The 13,986-nt window shown below is 40.2% G+C and overlaps 1 protein-coding gene across 1 annotated transcript in view; it reads right to left on the bottom strand.

Moving 5' to 3' along the window:
- The window catches only part of ofcc1 (orofacial cleft 1 candidate 1), a 134,513-nt gene that overhangs the window by 14,943 nt on the left and 105,584 nt on the right, over window positions 1-13,986 (bottom strand). Inside the window, exon 24 of the mRNA XM_053342337.1 lies at window positions 1,464-1,479. Coding sequence (XP_053198312.1) covers window positions 1,464-1,479 — 16 coding nt within the window. The remainder of the gene's footprint in view (window positions 1-1,463; window positions 1,480-13,986) is intronic.

Raw genomic sequence — 13,986 nt, 5'->3', positions numbered from 1 at the left:
ACACTCAACAGTGGACAGGGGCCAGATAATGGGTTTAGGACCCTGATGGTTATCTCCTCAACTGTGGCTTGTTTTCATTCCTCTCCTCCCCTCCCCTCCTCTGCCCTCCCCTCCTTCCATCCCTCCGTCCTCTCTCCCCCTCCTCTAATGACAACTGAGGAGGGGTTAAATGGTCTAATTCCACAGAGATTTTGGGGGTGAAGATACGTGACAGATGTATCGCGATAAACGTGAAGCTGGCGTTGCTTAGAAAGAGCAACTCAGAAGCCAGGGACATGAATGGGAATGTTGTTTCCTTTGTAATGTGTGCCAGTACTATTTATAGGGTGTGTGTGTAAACAACAAGAAGTCCCGCCTTATGACTATCATAATTGGACGGTTTATTTATTTATTTTTATAAGATCACAAAACAAACCAAAATTTGTTTTTTCCTTCACTCAAATTGTTCCTTTGCCAAGTGCACTGATCTGAGGCTTACAGCTGTTGTAAATATGTTTTTTCTCTCAATAGTCATTGATTCCTTTTATTGATTTATCTATTTTCAGTCACTCCTATTTAAAATATTCAGATTTTAACTGCTTGTCAATTACAGCGAAATTGCAGTAATTTAGATGTGACTAACAGTACTTTGAAATGACATCTTTTATTTGATGATTCAAATCAAAAAGAATTTTAATTCCAGGGAGGGAAAAATACAGACTTTTCAGACATGTGCAATGCATTTTTTTGTGTGTGTGTATGTGTGTGTGTGTGTGTGTGTGTGTGTGTGGAAAAAAAGGCAGACAAATATCCACATCTTCCTCATGTCAAAATCTGTCGGAGCATTTGGAGTCCTTTGATTTTTTTTTTCCTCTTGCTCATATTGAGGCAGCTTAGAGGAGATCCTGAAAAGACCTTTTGAAATGGACCAGAGCTGGCAGTCTGGCTATTTGGTAACCCCCTCCTTTTCCTCAGCCTGTTTTACAATCTCATTAAATCGGCCCTTTGTTTTGCCACTTTCCAAGCTCTGATCTCTGGCTTAGGACGAGTCAAGAGGCCGAGACAGTTTGAAAAAGGCTCCCTCCGCCACAAAGAGGCCGCTTGTTCACAATCATTCCCCTCTTCAACGCCACCCAGACAAAAAGAGAGGGAGAGAGCAAGAGGGTCATTCACTGGCGCGATATCGTGAGAACTTAATGAAAGTTTTATAACTCTTGAAATGTTTATGACCTCCCCACTCAGCAGCTTGTCCCACCAATTAATGGCTGATTCTGACAAGAGTCCATGAGCCCAGCTGGTCCTAGGGAAACAACGGAAAATAATATAGTATATTTCAAATATTAGATTTTTTGTTGAATAGACTCAACTCTGAACATATCACCTGGAAAATGACATGGTTCTCTTATTTTAATCTGTGTGAGACACTTGTCACCACCTGGCCTGTCTTTTACTTCCAGATAGTGTATATGTCATCAGTACCTTACCTTGGCTGTTCAGTTGCTACAGGGGAGCACACCACATAGAGATATTATAATCTCTTTGGCAGCCCAGGCCTGTCAGGCACTGTTAACAAAGTCTTCCTACTCTTCCCTGCCCAGCAGCTTTCCAGTTCTTGATAAATACTGCTCTATTGTGGCCTTATTATGCAACACTCCACTCGATTATGTCACTATGTTTACAGGGTGTAAAAAATATTGAATTGAAAAGGCCACAATCAACAAGAGATTCTGCTTCTGTTACTGCATCATGTTAAGATCCAAAATAATGCATTCAAAAGTGTTGCATCAAAGACCAAAATGAACGTTTGAATGCAGCCTCTTTCACTCAGTAGACAGTAGTTACTGAATTACTCCTCTTGCAGGGACTTAGCAGAGATCCATCTTGGTACCGTGAACCTGTCATGGAGCAATGAAGGGGAATCCAGCGCCCATCTGAAACAAATGACAAAGTCTATCGCCCAAGGCCCCTCTCTCCCTCTTCTTAACAGCTATGCTGAGAAGCCATCACTGTCCACAAAATATGATAAAACCCATGCCATAATAGGATTCATAAACATGCCCAAATACAATTTGCTGAGATGTATTTCAGGAAAAGACAATCATTTACAACTTCTGAGGGGGATTTAGAATAAGTATGTTTGTATGCAAATCCGGCAAACACGTTTTATGTACTCCGCTCCCACAGATCATGAAAGCGCATTAGATTTATGGCAATGTGTGTGCATAATTGTGAAGATGGTGGGGTGGGGGAAAAGAGGAAGAAGAAGAAGAAGTCTTGGGATTTATACTGAGACCTTTTTGGGGGTTTTGATTAGTGTAGAACGAGCCCAGCTTTCATGCCCCCAACATGGAAAACAATCGCTGCCACTTGGCTGAGTCCTGGGCATCCAGGCCCCCATTGCTTCCACATGGGATGCCGCCAACATTCGCTTTTGGCAATAAAGATAGCTGAGGACAAAAGAAAGACAGCAAGTACCTCTTGGCAAATTCTTATTTGCAAGCAGGCCTTCTTAATTTGTAGCTGTTTCTTCCTTTAAGAACAAGAGCATTTATAAGTGAAAAGTTTAAAAATGGGGCTTCTTTGGGGGACATTTGTGAAGAAATTAATCTGACGTCACTACTTCACATTGATATATTGTCTCTCAAAATTATTTTTCCATTTTTTAAGACATTCAGCTGTATTGTTTTGTCAAGTTTCCTATATTTGAAGTTATTATTTGTGCTCTGTCTCATATCCCAAAGTCCAAACCTTTACTGTTGTCATCAAGTGCGGTCTTATCAAATTCTCTGGTAAAGAAACTAAGGCATCCTGATCGGCCTTCTAAGATGCCACTTTAAATAAATAAAGTGCTACAATGTCTAATGACTTTATGCTACCTTGGCCTTATGTAAACACCATTAGAAAGTTTAATCCAATAAAGTCCAATTTACAAACTCATTTATTACCAATAAAGGAGAGGAGAAACACCTGCTTCATGCCACCGTAACCTTATTTTAAGATGTGTTTTCTTTTCTTTCTCTCTCTCATTCTGTCTGGTGAGCTCGTTCTGTGCAATGTGGCATGAATTTGGGTGTCTGAGACAGCAGCCTCCTCTTCCTCTATCTTAACCACTGGTGGGACATAAGAAGGAAAAGGAGTGAGGGGGGGGATTGACCCAGGAATCTGGAGTTTTTTGGAATGAGAGTTCAAAGGAACTCCCCGCAGCCTACATAAACCACCCTCAATTGGCACAAAGAGGAAACTCAATTTGCAGGGAGCTGCGCTGTATACTTTTTATAGAGGAACTTTTAGTCATTAGGCCATATACTTCATCTCGCTCAAAGAGCCAGGCGACACTGCAGGAGGCCGCAACGTGCCTCTTCTACAAAAAAGCAGGACAGAACCCCCCTACTCCAGAGAAGAAAAAAAAATCTCTTAATGAGAGCCCGGTTAGTTCCTGTGTCTTCAGATGGTGTCCTGTTTGTTCAGCAAAGCAGGGGGATCTGTGTTAACCCTTCCACAACGAAATCTGCTTAGAAGGTGTAATCCTATCTAGTATGCATGTAGCAGTCTTCAGGCGGGGCTGTGCAGGAAAAACAGCCAAAGATGCTGTATCAAATTAAACATATGTGTGGAAAAAAGACACTCTTTTGGGCAACAATCAGTCTGCATTGAAAGAGAATGAATTTCTTCTGAAAATCTAGTTTAAGGTTGTCATATTCATTTTAGTCAAATAGGATTTGAGAACAAAACGCAGTTTGAAACATGACAAAAACAGACCAAATAGTTGATCTGTTTACAAAAACATTATTCACTGTGCATAGGCCTGTAATCAAAGCACGCATTAAATAAAATGGGGAAATATAATAAAAAATAGAAAATATTCAGTAACATATAGCTTATGTGTTACTGGTTCAAATGATTAAATTGAAATATAAAAAATACAGTAACAAAAATACAGTATGCATGTATAAAATATGTTCATTTATGATTTGGGTTCCACAACTGATCAGCAGAGTCTGTTGTAATGTGGGCCATTCATGAGGTACAATGATATGGCGGAGATTCACTGTTATAGAGAGCTTTTACCTTAGCTAACATGTGAGTATAGTCAACAACGTGTTGAGGTGAGGAAAGCTGCATCCGGGCAGCGATTTAGTTCATCCCTAGAGACAATGATTCAAACAACATGCAAGTACACAGTTTCAGCGATAGCAGTTTCCATAGCAATCATCATAGCAACTACAGAAAGCCTGAAAAAAATGTTCATAATAACTAAACATCATACACATTCACTGAATGAAGATATATAATAGTATAACTATCTTAAAATATTGTATTTTACACTGAGAATAAAAGGTATCTCAGCCTATTTTTATTTGTTTGTTTGTTTGTTTTTGCAGACAGAAACTTGCCAATCAAATGATGTGGATGCAGGCCAATAGAAATTAACCACCCAAAAAAAAAAAAACAATAGGCATCTCACAATTTTAGCTGTTATTGTAAAACTAATACGTTTTGCTCTGTGGTCCAGTGCAGATATTATACACATTTTGATGTTAGATTGGATTGATTCTTAATGACATAGATGTGATATTTTTTTCTGACTGGAAACTGCAAGTTAACAGAAAAACAGAATGAATGATATTTGTGAAAATCGTATCACCTTTAATATAAGTTCATCCCACTCTCTTGTTTTTATTTGTGTCCTCTTTTTAGCACAAATGAAAAGGGCAAATTTAATTGTTTAGATGGATTTCCATTTCAGCTTTGGTTTTATCATACTTGTGAGAATTTCTATAATTTACCAAATTAGACGAGTTTGATGACCTTTCATTCAATTAAGTGCTTCTTTCTGACTGTAAAGCCTTACATAATTTTTATATATTGGTGGAAATAGCGTATGTGCAGGGTTTCTATTCTTTGTATGTTGCAATAATCTTCAGGTCTATTGCAAGATTAAGAATTCATCCAAATATCATATTTCATATTCTTCACATCCTCTTGTCCACCTGGGTTCTTGCTAACCTTTGTGAACTTTGACCTTACCATGCAGCACTTAGCAGCCATCATATGTGCCTCTTTGTGTCCTTTGTTGCCCTTCTTTCCCCCATTCTCCCCCTTCACTATATATGGCAGATTAATGACAGCTAATAATATCTGATGTTCCTGGACATTGCGTCCGGTAATGAGATGCATTCCCAATGGGTAGGCAAGGTGTCACCACTAACAAATTCACAGACGCTGTGTGCAATTAGCCTGTAAAAAGCGTGGAAAAATACACTAAATCAGTATCGGCCAAGATGGATGAAGAGCGCCGAAAGAAAAATACCCCTTTGTTACCAAACACCCAACATGGATGAAGAGAGGGAGAGAAAAAAAATGTCTCTTTTCCTCCTCCACATCTTTCTCCTGGAGGAGATGTGGACAGGTTACCTTTATGGAAACATTATTCCTTGACTGCTCCCTGGCAGGAGTTCATTACAGCTCAGCCTAACGTTGAAATATTCTCTGCAAAATGTCAGCATATGTAAATGAGGACTCAGCCCTCATTCGCATGTCATGTTTTGTTAAAAGTTGTTGCAACCTTTCTTTCCTACTTATATCTGGCTTCCCTTTCCCCATTCTTCCTCATCACCAGGGATTCAGTTCACTTCCAAAATGATATATATTTATATCCACTATGTAAAAACAAGGAAAAGAAAAGAAAAACACGTGCATTATTGCTCAATGTATATCATTTAATATCACGAAAACATTCAGATTCACTGTTATCATTTTTAATGTAATAATCATCCCTCAAATACGGAAATCATTATTAATAATATATTAATACTGCTCTTAGTTATTTGTAACAGTAGCCACAACTCTTTTAGAGTAACTGATATCTCATTTTGATGTGATTTGAAGTCAGTTTTAGCAACATTCTCAAGAAGTTAAATCAAACACCAAATAATCGATTTTCTGTTGTATGTGGCTATATTTATATCTGTACTAGTAGGACATATTAAATCATGTTCAACAGCATCGATCCCTCAGGGCAGTTTAAATATTAGTGAGCATTAAATCAATATCAATGCAGTCTGTTGTTACACTCTAAAAGGACGCTGGCATGATTCAACATTTATGCAAAACAACAGCTAAACTCTGGCATAATGTCTTGGCTGGTGCCATCCTCACTGTACGGGCCCTGTGGCTACTACAAATGATGAGAATGGATAGAGCTTCCATTCACAGCCATCCGTGAGTGCCGAGTAGCTCAAAGCATCGACTAGTTGCCCAGTCATCCCCCAACATGACAGCTAGCACAACTCAGTGCAAGAGGCTAACGCTACGCTAATGCCGAACTACCACCCACATCTCGCCATAAGCTTGCGGTGTCTGTGCTGATGATGTTCAGCAACACATTCAAAAGGTTCTCTGCTTTCCGGGGTGAGTCTGAGGCGGGCTTGGATGAAGGGCTATATGGTAAATAATTTCCCACTTTGGGGGGCTTTTGGGGGGGTGTTTATGCTGCTATGCATGTATGAATGCAACGACTTCTTAGTGTTGCATTGTCAAAAATTCATTTTCATGCAGGGGTACAGAAGATGCCAACTAGTTCACCTAGAGCTGTGAGGAAAGGGGATTTGGCGCATTGTGCCTCTGAAAAGAATACTGCAGTACTCCCATATTCAGCAGCCGGCTCTGTTCTCTGCTTTGTGCCCCTACTGTACTCCTATGCACGGGCTGAGTCTGTGGAGGCTCTATCAGCCTAATGAAAATTACATTCACACCCGCACCAGTCCTGCTATACAGCCTACATTATGCAACAGATGAGCATTGGGGCCAGGGTGTCTAAGTTTGATAGCATTTCTTAAGCAGGATCAAACTGGAAGCGTGGGAGGAGGGTTGGCAGTGATGTGAATTTGATGAGTTCAACAGTAAAAATATTCACTTTTCATGTATAATGAGAATGACAAACAGGTTGACGCTGGGTTGATTTTTGGAGAGTTTTTTTAAGGTGGAATCTTCTTTGCAATATCATTATCTTGGCTAAAATTGATATAAAAATGAACTTTTTGGAATAATTGACTCTGTGCTCATAACGAGAGGGGATCCCGTCATTTGTTATGAGCCAAATGTATACTACAATATAGGAAATCCAGTTAGGAGAAAAGTGATGAGTTTCAGGAAGGCACTGAAATCTACATGCAAATGCATAATAATCACACATCTACAATATTGCAGTGTTAAGAAAAAAATACCTTGAATTCAATTATCATGTGGGCTGGAATAATCATAATGTTATTGGAAACTCAATTACGGAGGCAAGCCATGTCTGGAAATTAGCTGAATTTAGCTAAGGCAAGTCAGCCCCTTGAATTCATCAAGTATGGATTATCACAATATTACATGTTCACTTTGATTCTGCTGTCCAAAGACAAACATTCACAGTCACTGCTGCATACTCCCCACGTTTGTTTTATTCATGAACTGCGCTCTGATCTATTATACATACAAAACTGATTCTATGCTGATCGCCTCAGGCTAAGAGGCTCAGACATAGAATTAATTATATTATATACACATGCATGATAATTGTGTACGATTCGGTCAAACACAGAGGTATTTCTCTATGTGTGATTACCATTGTTGCTTCACCGGCAATTATTTTCATTATTGTTGCTAATATTGTTAATGTTATTGTTTTCTCATTACAGCATTTCTCTGGGGCTTATTTTTAAGATATTAGGATGTATGTGACCCCTACTCTGGCATAAATCATGGCATTGGCTGACGAGGCCCATGACATTAATACATAAACGGCACGCTCATATAGCAAGAAAATTACTTTGAAATTAAACACCAGGCTAGCACAGGTCGGGCACAGGAAATAGAGATAAGGGTACTAATTCATTAAAAAATATTAATGAAATATCCCCCTCTACAAAGTGTGCATGGAGACAACCATACTTTTGAATATTGCAACATTAAAAGTATTTCCTCTGGCTGATATGAAGGGTAGATCTTTCTTTATTATTAATATTATATTGGTTGATACTTGTACTCTGTTTTCCATGCCTGAGCATGATTGAAAATATCATTTCCATTTGGTACTGGGAGCGTCATGCATGGTTTGGTTATCAAATTCCAATACACACTGGAAGGTCCAATATGATTCCACCCCAAGATTGTCCTAATACATTTGCATTAAATACACTGGGTTTATGCAGAGTTTACTGTGAAAAAAAAGTGTTGGACTTACGGAGGTCAATTGCATGCCTGGCTGGCATTTCTAATAAGGATAATGTGTTTAGGCATGGACCATGAAAAAAAAAGTTGTGAGGACCTCTACTGATATTTGCATGCATAGATCAATTTACAATGCGAGTCCATGTACTGTAGGTCAATATATATGTAGGTATATGGAAGAAAAAGCATATTTTATCCACAATACAAATCCTGAAATTTGACTTACATTTTTCAACTGCTCTCACATTGTGCTTGGATAATTTTAATATAAGGCACATTCACAGCTGGAAATGTGCCACCTTTTTTTACTAACTTGCAATATGAGAAAAATAAAACCAACTGCTGTCATTTTTCTCCTTCTGTCCAGCATCAACAATCCAAGTAATTCATGTATTCCTGCCTGTGTATCAGTGTCAATGCGTGTGTCAACTTTGAGAGTTTTTTTTCAGTTCACTCTGTCACCAGCCTTACCCCTGATCCCCCTGTACCGCTTGCCTGCCATGGCTGAGCTGGGGAACATGCAGCCTCGCTCCGAGACGACTTCAATCCCCTATTATCAGGAGAGCGCACATTGCCGCTCACAAGGGTTTAATTTATTTGTGCCTGTTTCAGCCCAAGATTAAAGTTTAATTGGCGCTGACTGGCAGCTCCCAAGTTTTGACTAATTCTCCTTATCGGGAATCCTTACCGAGTAGCTGTGGGCAATGTGAGGCCTGCCTGCCTGCCTGCTTGCCTGTGTGCGTGGCAGCAGTACCCCTCCTCACTCCCTCCACACACACGCACACACACACACACACACACACACACACACACACACAAACACACATTTACATACAGAAACACACACGCAGTCAACATAGTAATCCCTTATTTTAATTGGTCGATACATTGAGTACCTGTGACTGCATGTTTGTTTGAATTGTGTGTTTTTAAGGTGTATGCATGAGTTCAGATGCAATTATGCATGTTTGGGTTTGTGTATGTGTGTGTGTTCGAGTGTTAATACACGTGTTAGCTCCATTTCTCCTTGGCAAGGTCCCCAAAAGCTTCTTGATTGTTGGGTAATTAGACATGCATCGTATTATTTACTCCAGACTTTATAATTGATTTGTAAAGGTGGAGCCATCATACTATAGTGCAGACCGTTCAGCTCTGTGTTTCCGAAACATAAAGCAAGACTTCTAGTGAGTCTAGCGATGTGTATGAATGTACACATTTACAAGTGAAATTTCCCAGTCGGTGTTGCAAACTCAAGAGAAGAAAAATGCCAAGTGAAAAAAAACAACGACATTGGATCGTGGGTTGAGACTGCTTGTGTTGCCACATTTCCCATGAATCGTTCTAGCATAAATCATTATAAAGTGCATTACCGTAGAGGGATCACATTTCCATAAGTGTGTGTTTATGCCAGAGTGATACACAAGCGTAAATAACACTGATAATCTTGGCCTGTGTTTGATCAGCCAAATCTGAGTCTGGGGGAGCAATCATTTGTGACCTGTAATATTAGTGGCAGCTATTAAAAGCTGTGGAGGATTTGCAAAGCTTCATTTAGTCAGTCGGGGAGATGTGCGTGAAATAGAGTTCCTTTGGTCGTAACTAATGTCTCTAATTCTAATGAGCGGAGCCTCTGTGTTGCAGCTACAAGCTCCTAAACTGGGAAGCATTGGATTAACAGAGTTCTCATGAGGGCAAATGGACCCAAGTTCAAAGTCACTGGCTTTGATCAGGCATGTAGATGTACACATTGGCACAAAAGCCTGTATCGAATGATTCTACTGATATACTTTATATGTGTGGCTGAACACACATATTCACTTTCATCTTATCAAGAATAATGATGATGAAGTGTTGAAAAATTTGCCACAGCACGTTTAGGCATATTTGAATGTATGACTTTGTCACTCTTCCAGTTATAATGTGAAGAAGAGTTTTGGCAGGAAACACAACAACAGTGACTCATCTTCAGGTTATGTCCTCTACTGAATCATGTTTTTGTTAGGCTTTAATGAATTCCCCTGAAACATTTCGAAAGAAGAGAGGCAGCGTAAGGGTCTGAGGACTGAAAAGAAAAGGCAAGAAGAACAAGAAAAATGATGCAAGTGAAAGAGAGTGGATAAGAATGAAAATGAAGAGTAGACACATGAGATATGGAGAGGGAGGGATATGAAAGGGAGGTGACTGATTTGGCCTGGCTAGCAAGCAGTTTCTCACCTGCCAGAGCAAATCTGGGATAATGCCAAACTCACAGGTAGCATGTCCAGCTGGAGACAGCAGACTCTCCTCTAATGCAAATAATGTGTGTTAATATGCCGTCCCAGAGCATATTACTGAACTGTGCTATGCTATGAAACATCAGCACCGCCAGCTGCATACCTGTGGGTGTCAGTGGGCCGACATGAAAACACATGCCTGCTTGGAGTTGTGCACAAGAATTAGCATTATACTGTATGGCAGTTCAAGTTGTTCTTTGGGAATTAGCTCTCTTTTTTTAGGTTCTTAAAGGAATATTTGTCAGGGAATATGCTTAATGATTTGCTACCTTTGGATAGCACCAATTGACTTTATATAAATATGGATGAGGTGTGTCCACTTCCTGCCCCCATGCAAAAGTGAAGCCAAAATATCTCCTTTCCAGCAGCTGTCATCTTGCTTGTATGACGTCATTTGGAGCCAGAGTCTGTGCTGTAGAGTCGGCCAGTTGACATTACACCCCCTTTTTATTTCATATGACATAAAATGACAGGAATTAATTTAATGTTTACTTCAATTTTTTTAGTTTGGCTAACGTCCCATCTACTAACATGGAGTGGATGGGACTTATCACCTGCACTGCAGCCCACCACCAGGGGTCGATCAATATGTTTTGGCTTCACTTTTAGGGAGCTGTCATGATGCCTGTCAATAGTAGCGCCAGGCTAGTTGTTATCCCCTGTTTCCAGTCTTGCTAAGCTAACAGCTGGTGGATATAGTGTAATAGTTAAAAGACAGATATGAGAATCAATCTTCACATCTAACTATAAAGGCAAACTTGTATGTCTTTAAAGGGTCATTTCACACAAATTGGGTTTGTAGCAGAAATCATTGAAAAAGTGCACAAGATAAACCAATGTCTAGATACCAAGTGAGAAAATGTGACTTTATGTAATTTGGATGGACTAACCTTTAAAATGTTGCACAAAAAAGTTCATTTATTTACAGGTCAGATGTCATAAAGTGATAGATGATAAAATACTTAAGGAACACAATATAAAAGCAAACATAAAACAGAGACACCAGTAGTAAAATTAACACAGCACCACAATCACCATCATCGTAACTGATTCTGCTCTGATGTTTTATTGGAGGAGGCAGCAAGCTTGTTGGATTGCAGAGGAAGTCACTTGTGAATGATGTTTTGTGGTCGGTGTGGTGTTTGCTAAAATGGCCCTGGAGCATCACACATCCACACAGGGTAAGAAAGAGAGGGTCAGGACACACACACACACACACACACACACACACACACACACACACACACACACACACACAAGCCGATAAACACACATGAACATAAACTCCTTTGCACTTAAAACCTGAGACTCTTAGCTGGGAGTCATTATTCGGAGCTGTGGGTTCAGACAGGAATGGCGTGTCTGCTGTGTGTATGTGTATGTAGGCATGTGTGGCAAGGGTGTAAGTGTGAAGGCCTGTCAGTGTGTTGAGATGGGGGGGGAGGTTGTCCCTAATGAATCCCCCAGGTCTGAGGGTCCTTCATTGACGGCTGCTAATTTCACCTGACACTGCCGAGCCGCCGCTGAGCACGGCCTGGCAACCAATCAGCACGCATCAGTCTCAATCAGGAGGAGATGCCCCCTCTCTTGGTGCCCACACACACACTCACACACACACACAAACAAACCACTTAATACAGGGTCAAGACTACTATCAGGGTTTCCACATCGCTCATCCCCAAGGAGAGCACCTGATCCTGACCAGGAGGAGATATAGTTTTTGCTGGGTCTAACTCTACCTGACCACCAGGTGCTAAACACTGTTCTGACTTGGTTGTCACATCTGTCACACCTGAGGGAGAGAGAGCTATCAACTCAGGAGAAAAAAACACTGATGCAACACTCAGGGCCTCTTCTTTTCTTTTCTCTTCTCTAAAGCAACAACAACTCTTGATGATACCATATCACCTGGCGCATTGCCACCTTTCGCACGCTCCATGACAACTCCTCTAAAACATTGTGTGTACCACCTGACGAGTGGCAGAGTGGATTCCTCTCAAGCTGAAGTCAAGCAGCACCAAACAAACAGCACTCAGTAGACAGATGGTGTCACGCTGCTGAGCTGAAGCGCAGGGGAGGCACAGCCAAATAACAGAGGTTGGCAGTTATGGTGTAACACGTTCTCTGGAAAGTGTGCATGTCGGTGTGCGTGCCTTTTAATAGTTGTTAGTCCCATATTCGTGTGCACGTTTGAATGTCTGTACGTTCAAGTTTGTGCATCTTTCAGTATTCAAAGACAGTTTTGATGACTTGGCTGGAGAAAGTGCACTCTTATAAAAGAGACACCTGCTGGCAGTCTGTGCTGGTCAGCTGAGCAGCAATAAGTCAATGAATATCACTTTAATTCATAAATGTGACAAATGGACAAACATCTTTTGCCTTCATCATCCTCCCACTAGTCCTTTTATTTAGCCTCTTTTCAAGGTTGTCACTCCAGGGCACAAAAGAATGTCCAATGTCGAGTTATGATAAACAAATTGTGAGGCAAGAGTTGTTTACAGGAGGAAACAAAACAAGAAACAATGTTGAAAAATGGGAACCGCAGTTAGTTTTCGTGAAACAATTAATGTTGCTCGCGGTGGGCAAAAGCGCTCGCGGCCAAAACCCATCTCTCGTCCTCCTCAGCTTGTGCATGTGCTTGACGTTGTGGGTTTCTCACTGTGTCAAGAAAGAACATATTCAAATGTGTATGGCTATTAAATGTTAATTTACACAACAGATGAATGTCAAGTACAGCACTTCATCAACAAAATGCCCCTTTGTTTCAGTATGCAAAGAGCCAGGCTTTCACCAAGTTGAATGAGCTCTTGATTTTGACATTAACAAACCCTTCAAAACATATACGCAGATTTATTTTTCCAGATTTAAAAAGTTCTGAGCATACTTACTCTTTTTCAGCAGGAACTAGATTCACATTTAAACACAGTTTCCTATTTGTGATTCTGGGCAGACTAAAAATGCAGTGTTCAGCTCAAGCCCATTGCTGTCCTTTTTTAAATATGATTATACTGTTTAGTTTTTGGCTGAAGTTCAACATTTGAACAGTGACTATCAAAACACTTTGCTTCGCTCCTTGCACAAACTCAGTTTATCCATTTCATGCATTTTGAATATACAGTATTAATCTTGAGCAAACAGCTTGAATTGGCCACCGACAAGGAGTGACTAACATGGTTACTCACCACGTATCACACTGTAGAATGTCAATGTTGATAACTGTTATCGACAAATGTCATTGAGCAAATTAAACCAAGCCGCTGGAGATAGAACTTTTCTAATGCAGCGGGCTTAGTGTGTTGATAGATGGAGATTATCACAGCGCTCATGAAGACTTGTGCCTCTCAACATGATTGAGAATTTTAAATCCAAACTCAAACAAAGCGAGGGATTCACTAATGCCTTGTGTAGGCCTTGTTTGTTCTATGTAACATTCTCAATGTTGGTTTTTGAGGATCGCTTGCAAAGCTTTGAAATACTCCTTTATGGACATTTATTTGCACACCTCTTTATACTGGGGATA

The sequence above is a fragment of the Scomber japonicus genome, chromosome 21 (genome assembly GCF_027409825.1).
Source record: "Scomber japonicus isolate fScoJap1 chromosome 21, fScoJap1.pri, whole genome shotgun sequence".
NCBI lineage: Eukaryota > Metazoa > Chordata > Actinopteri > Scombriformes > Scombridae > Scomber > Scomber japonicus.
The sequence above is the reverse complement of the archived record's forward strand: the minus strand, read 5'-3'. Positions and strand labels throughout refer to the sequence as shown.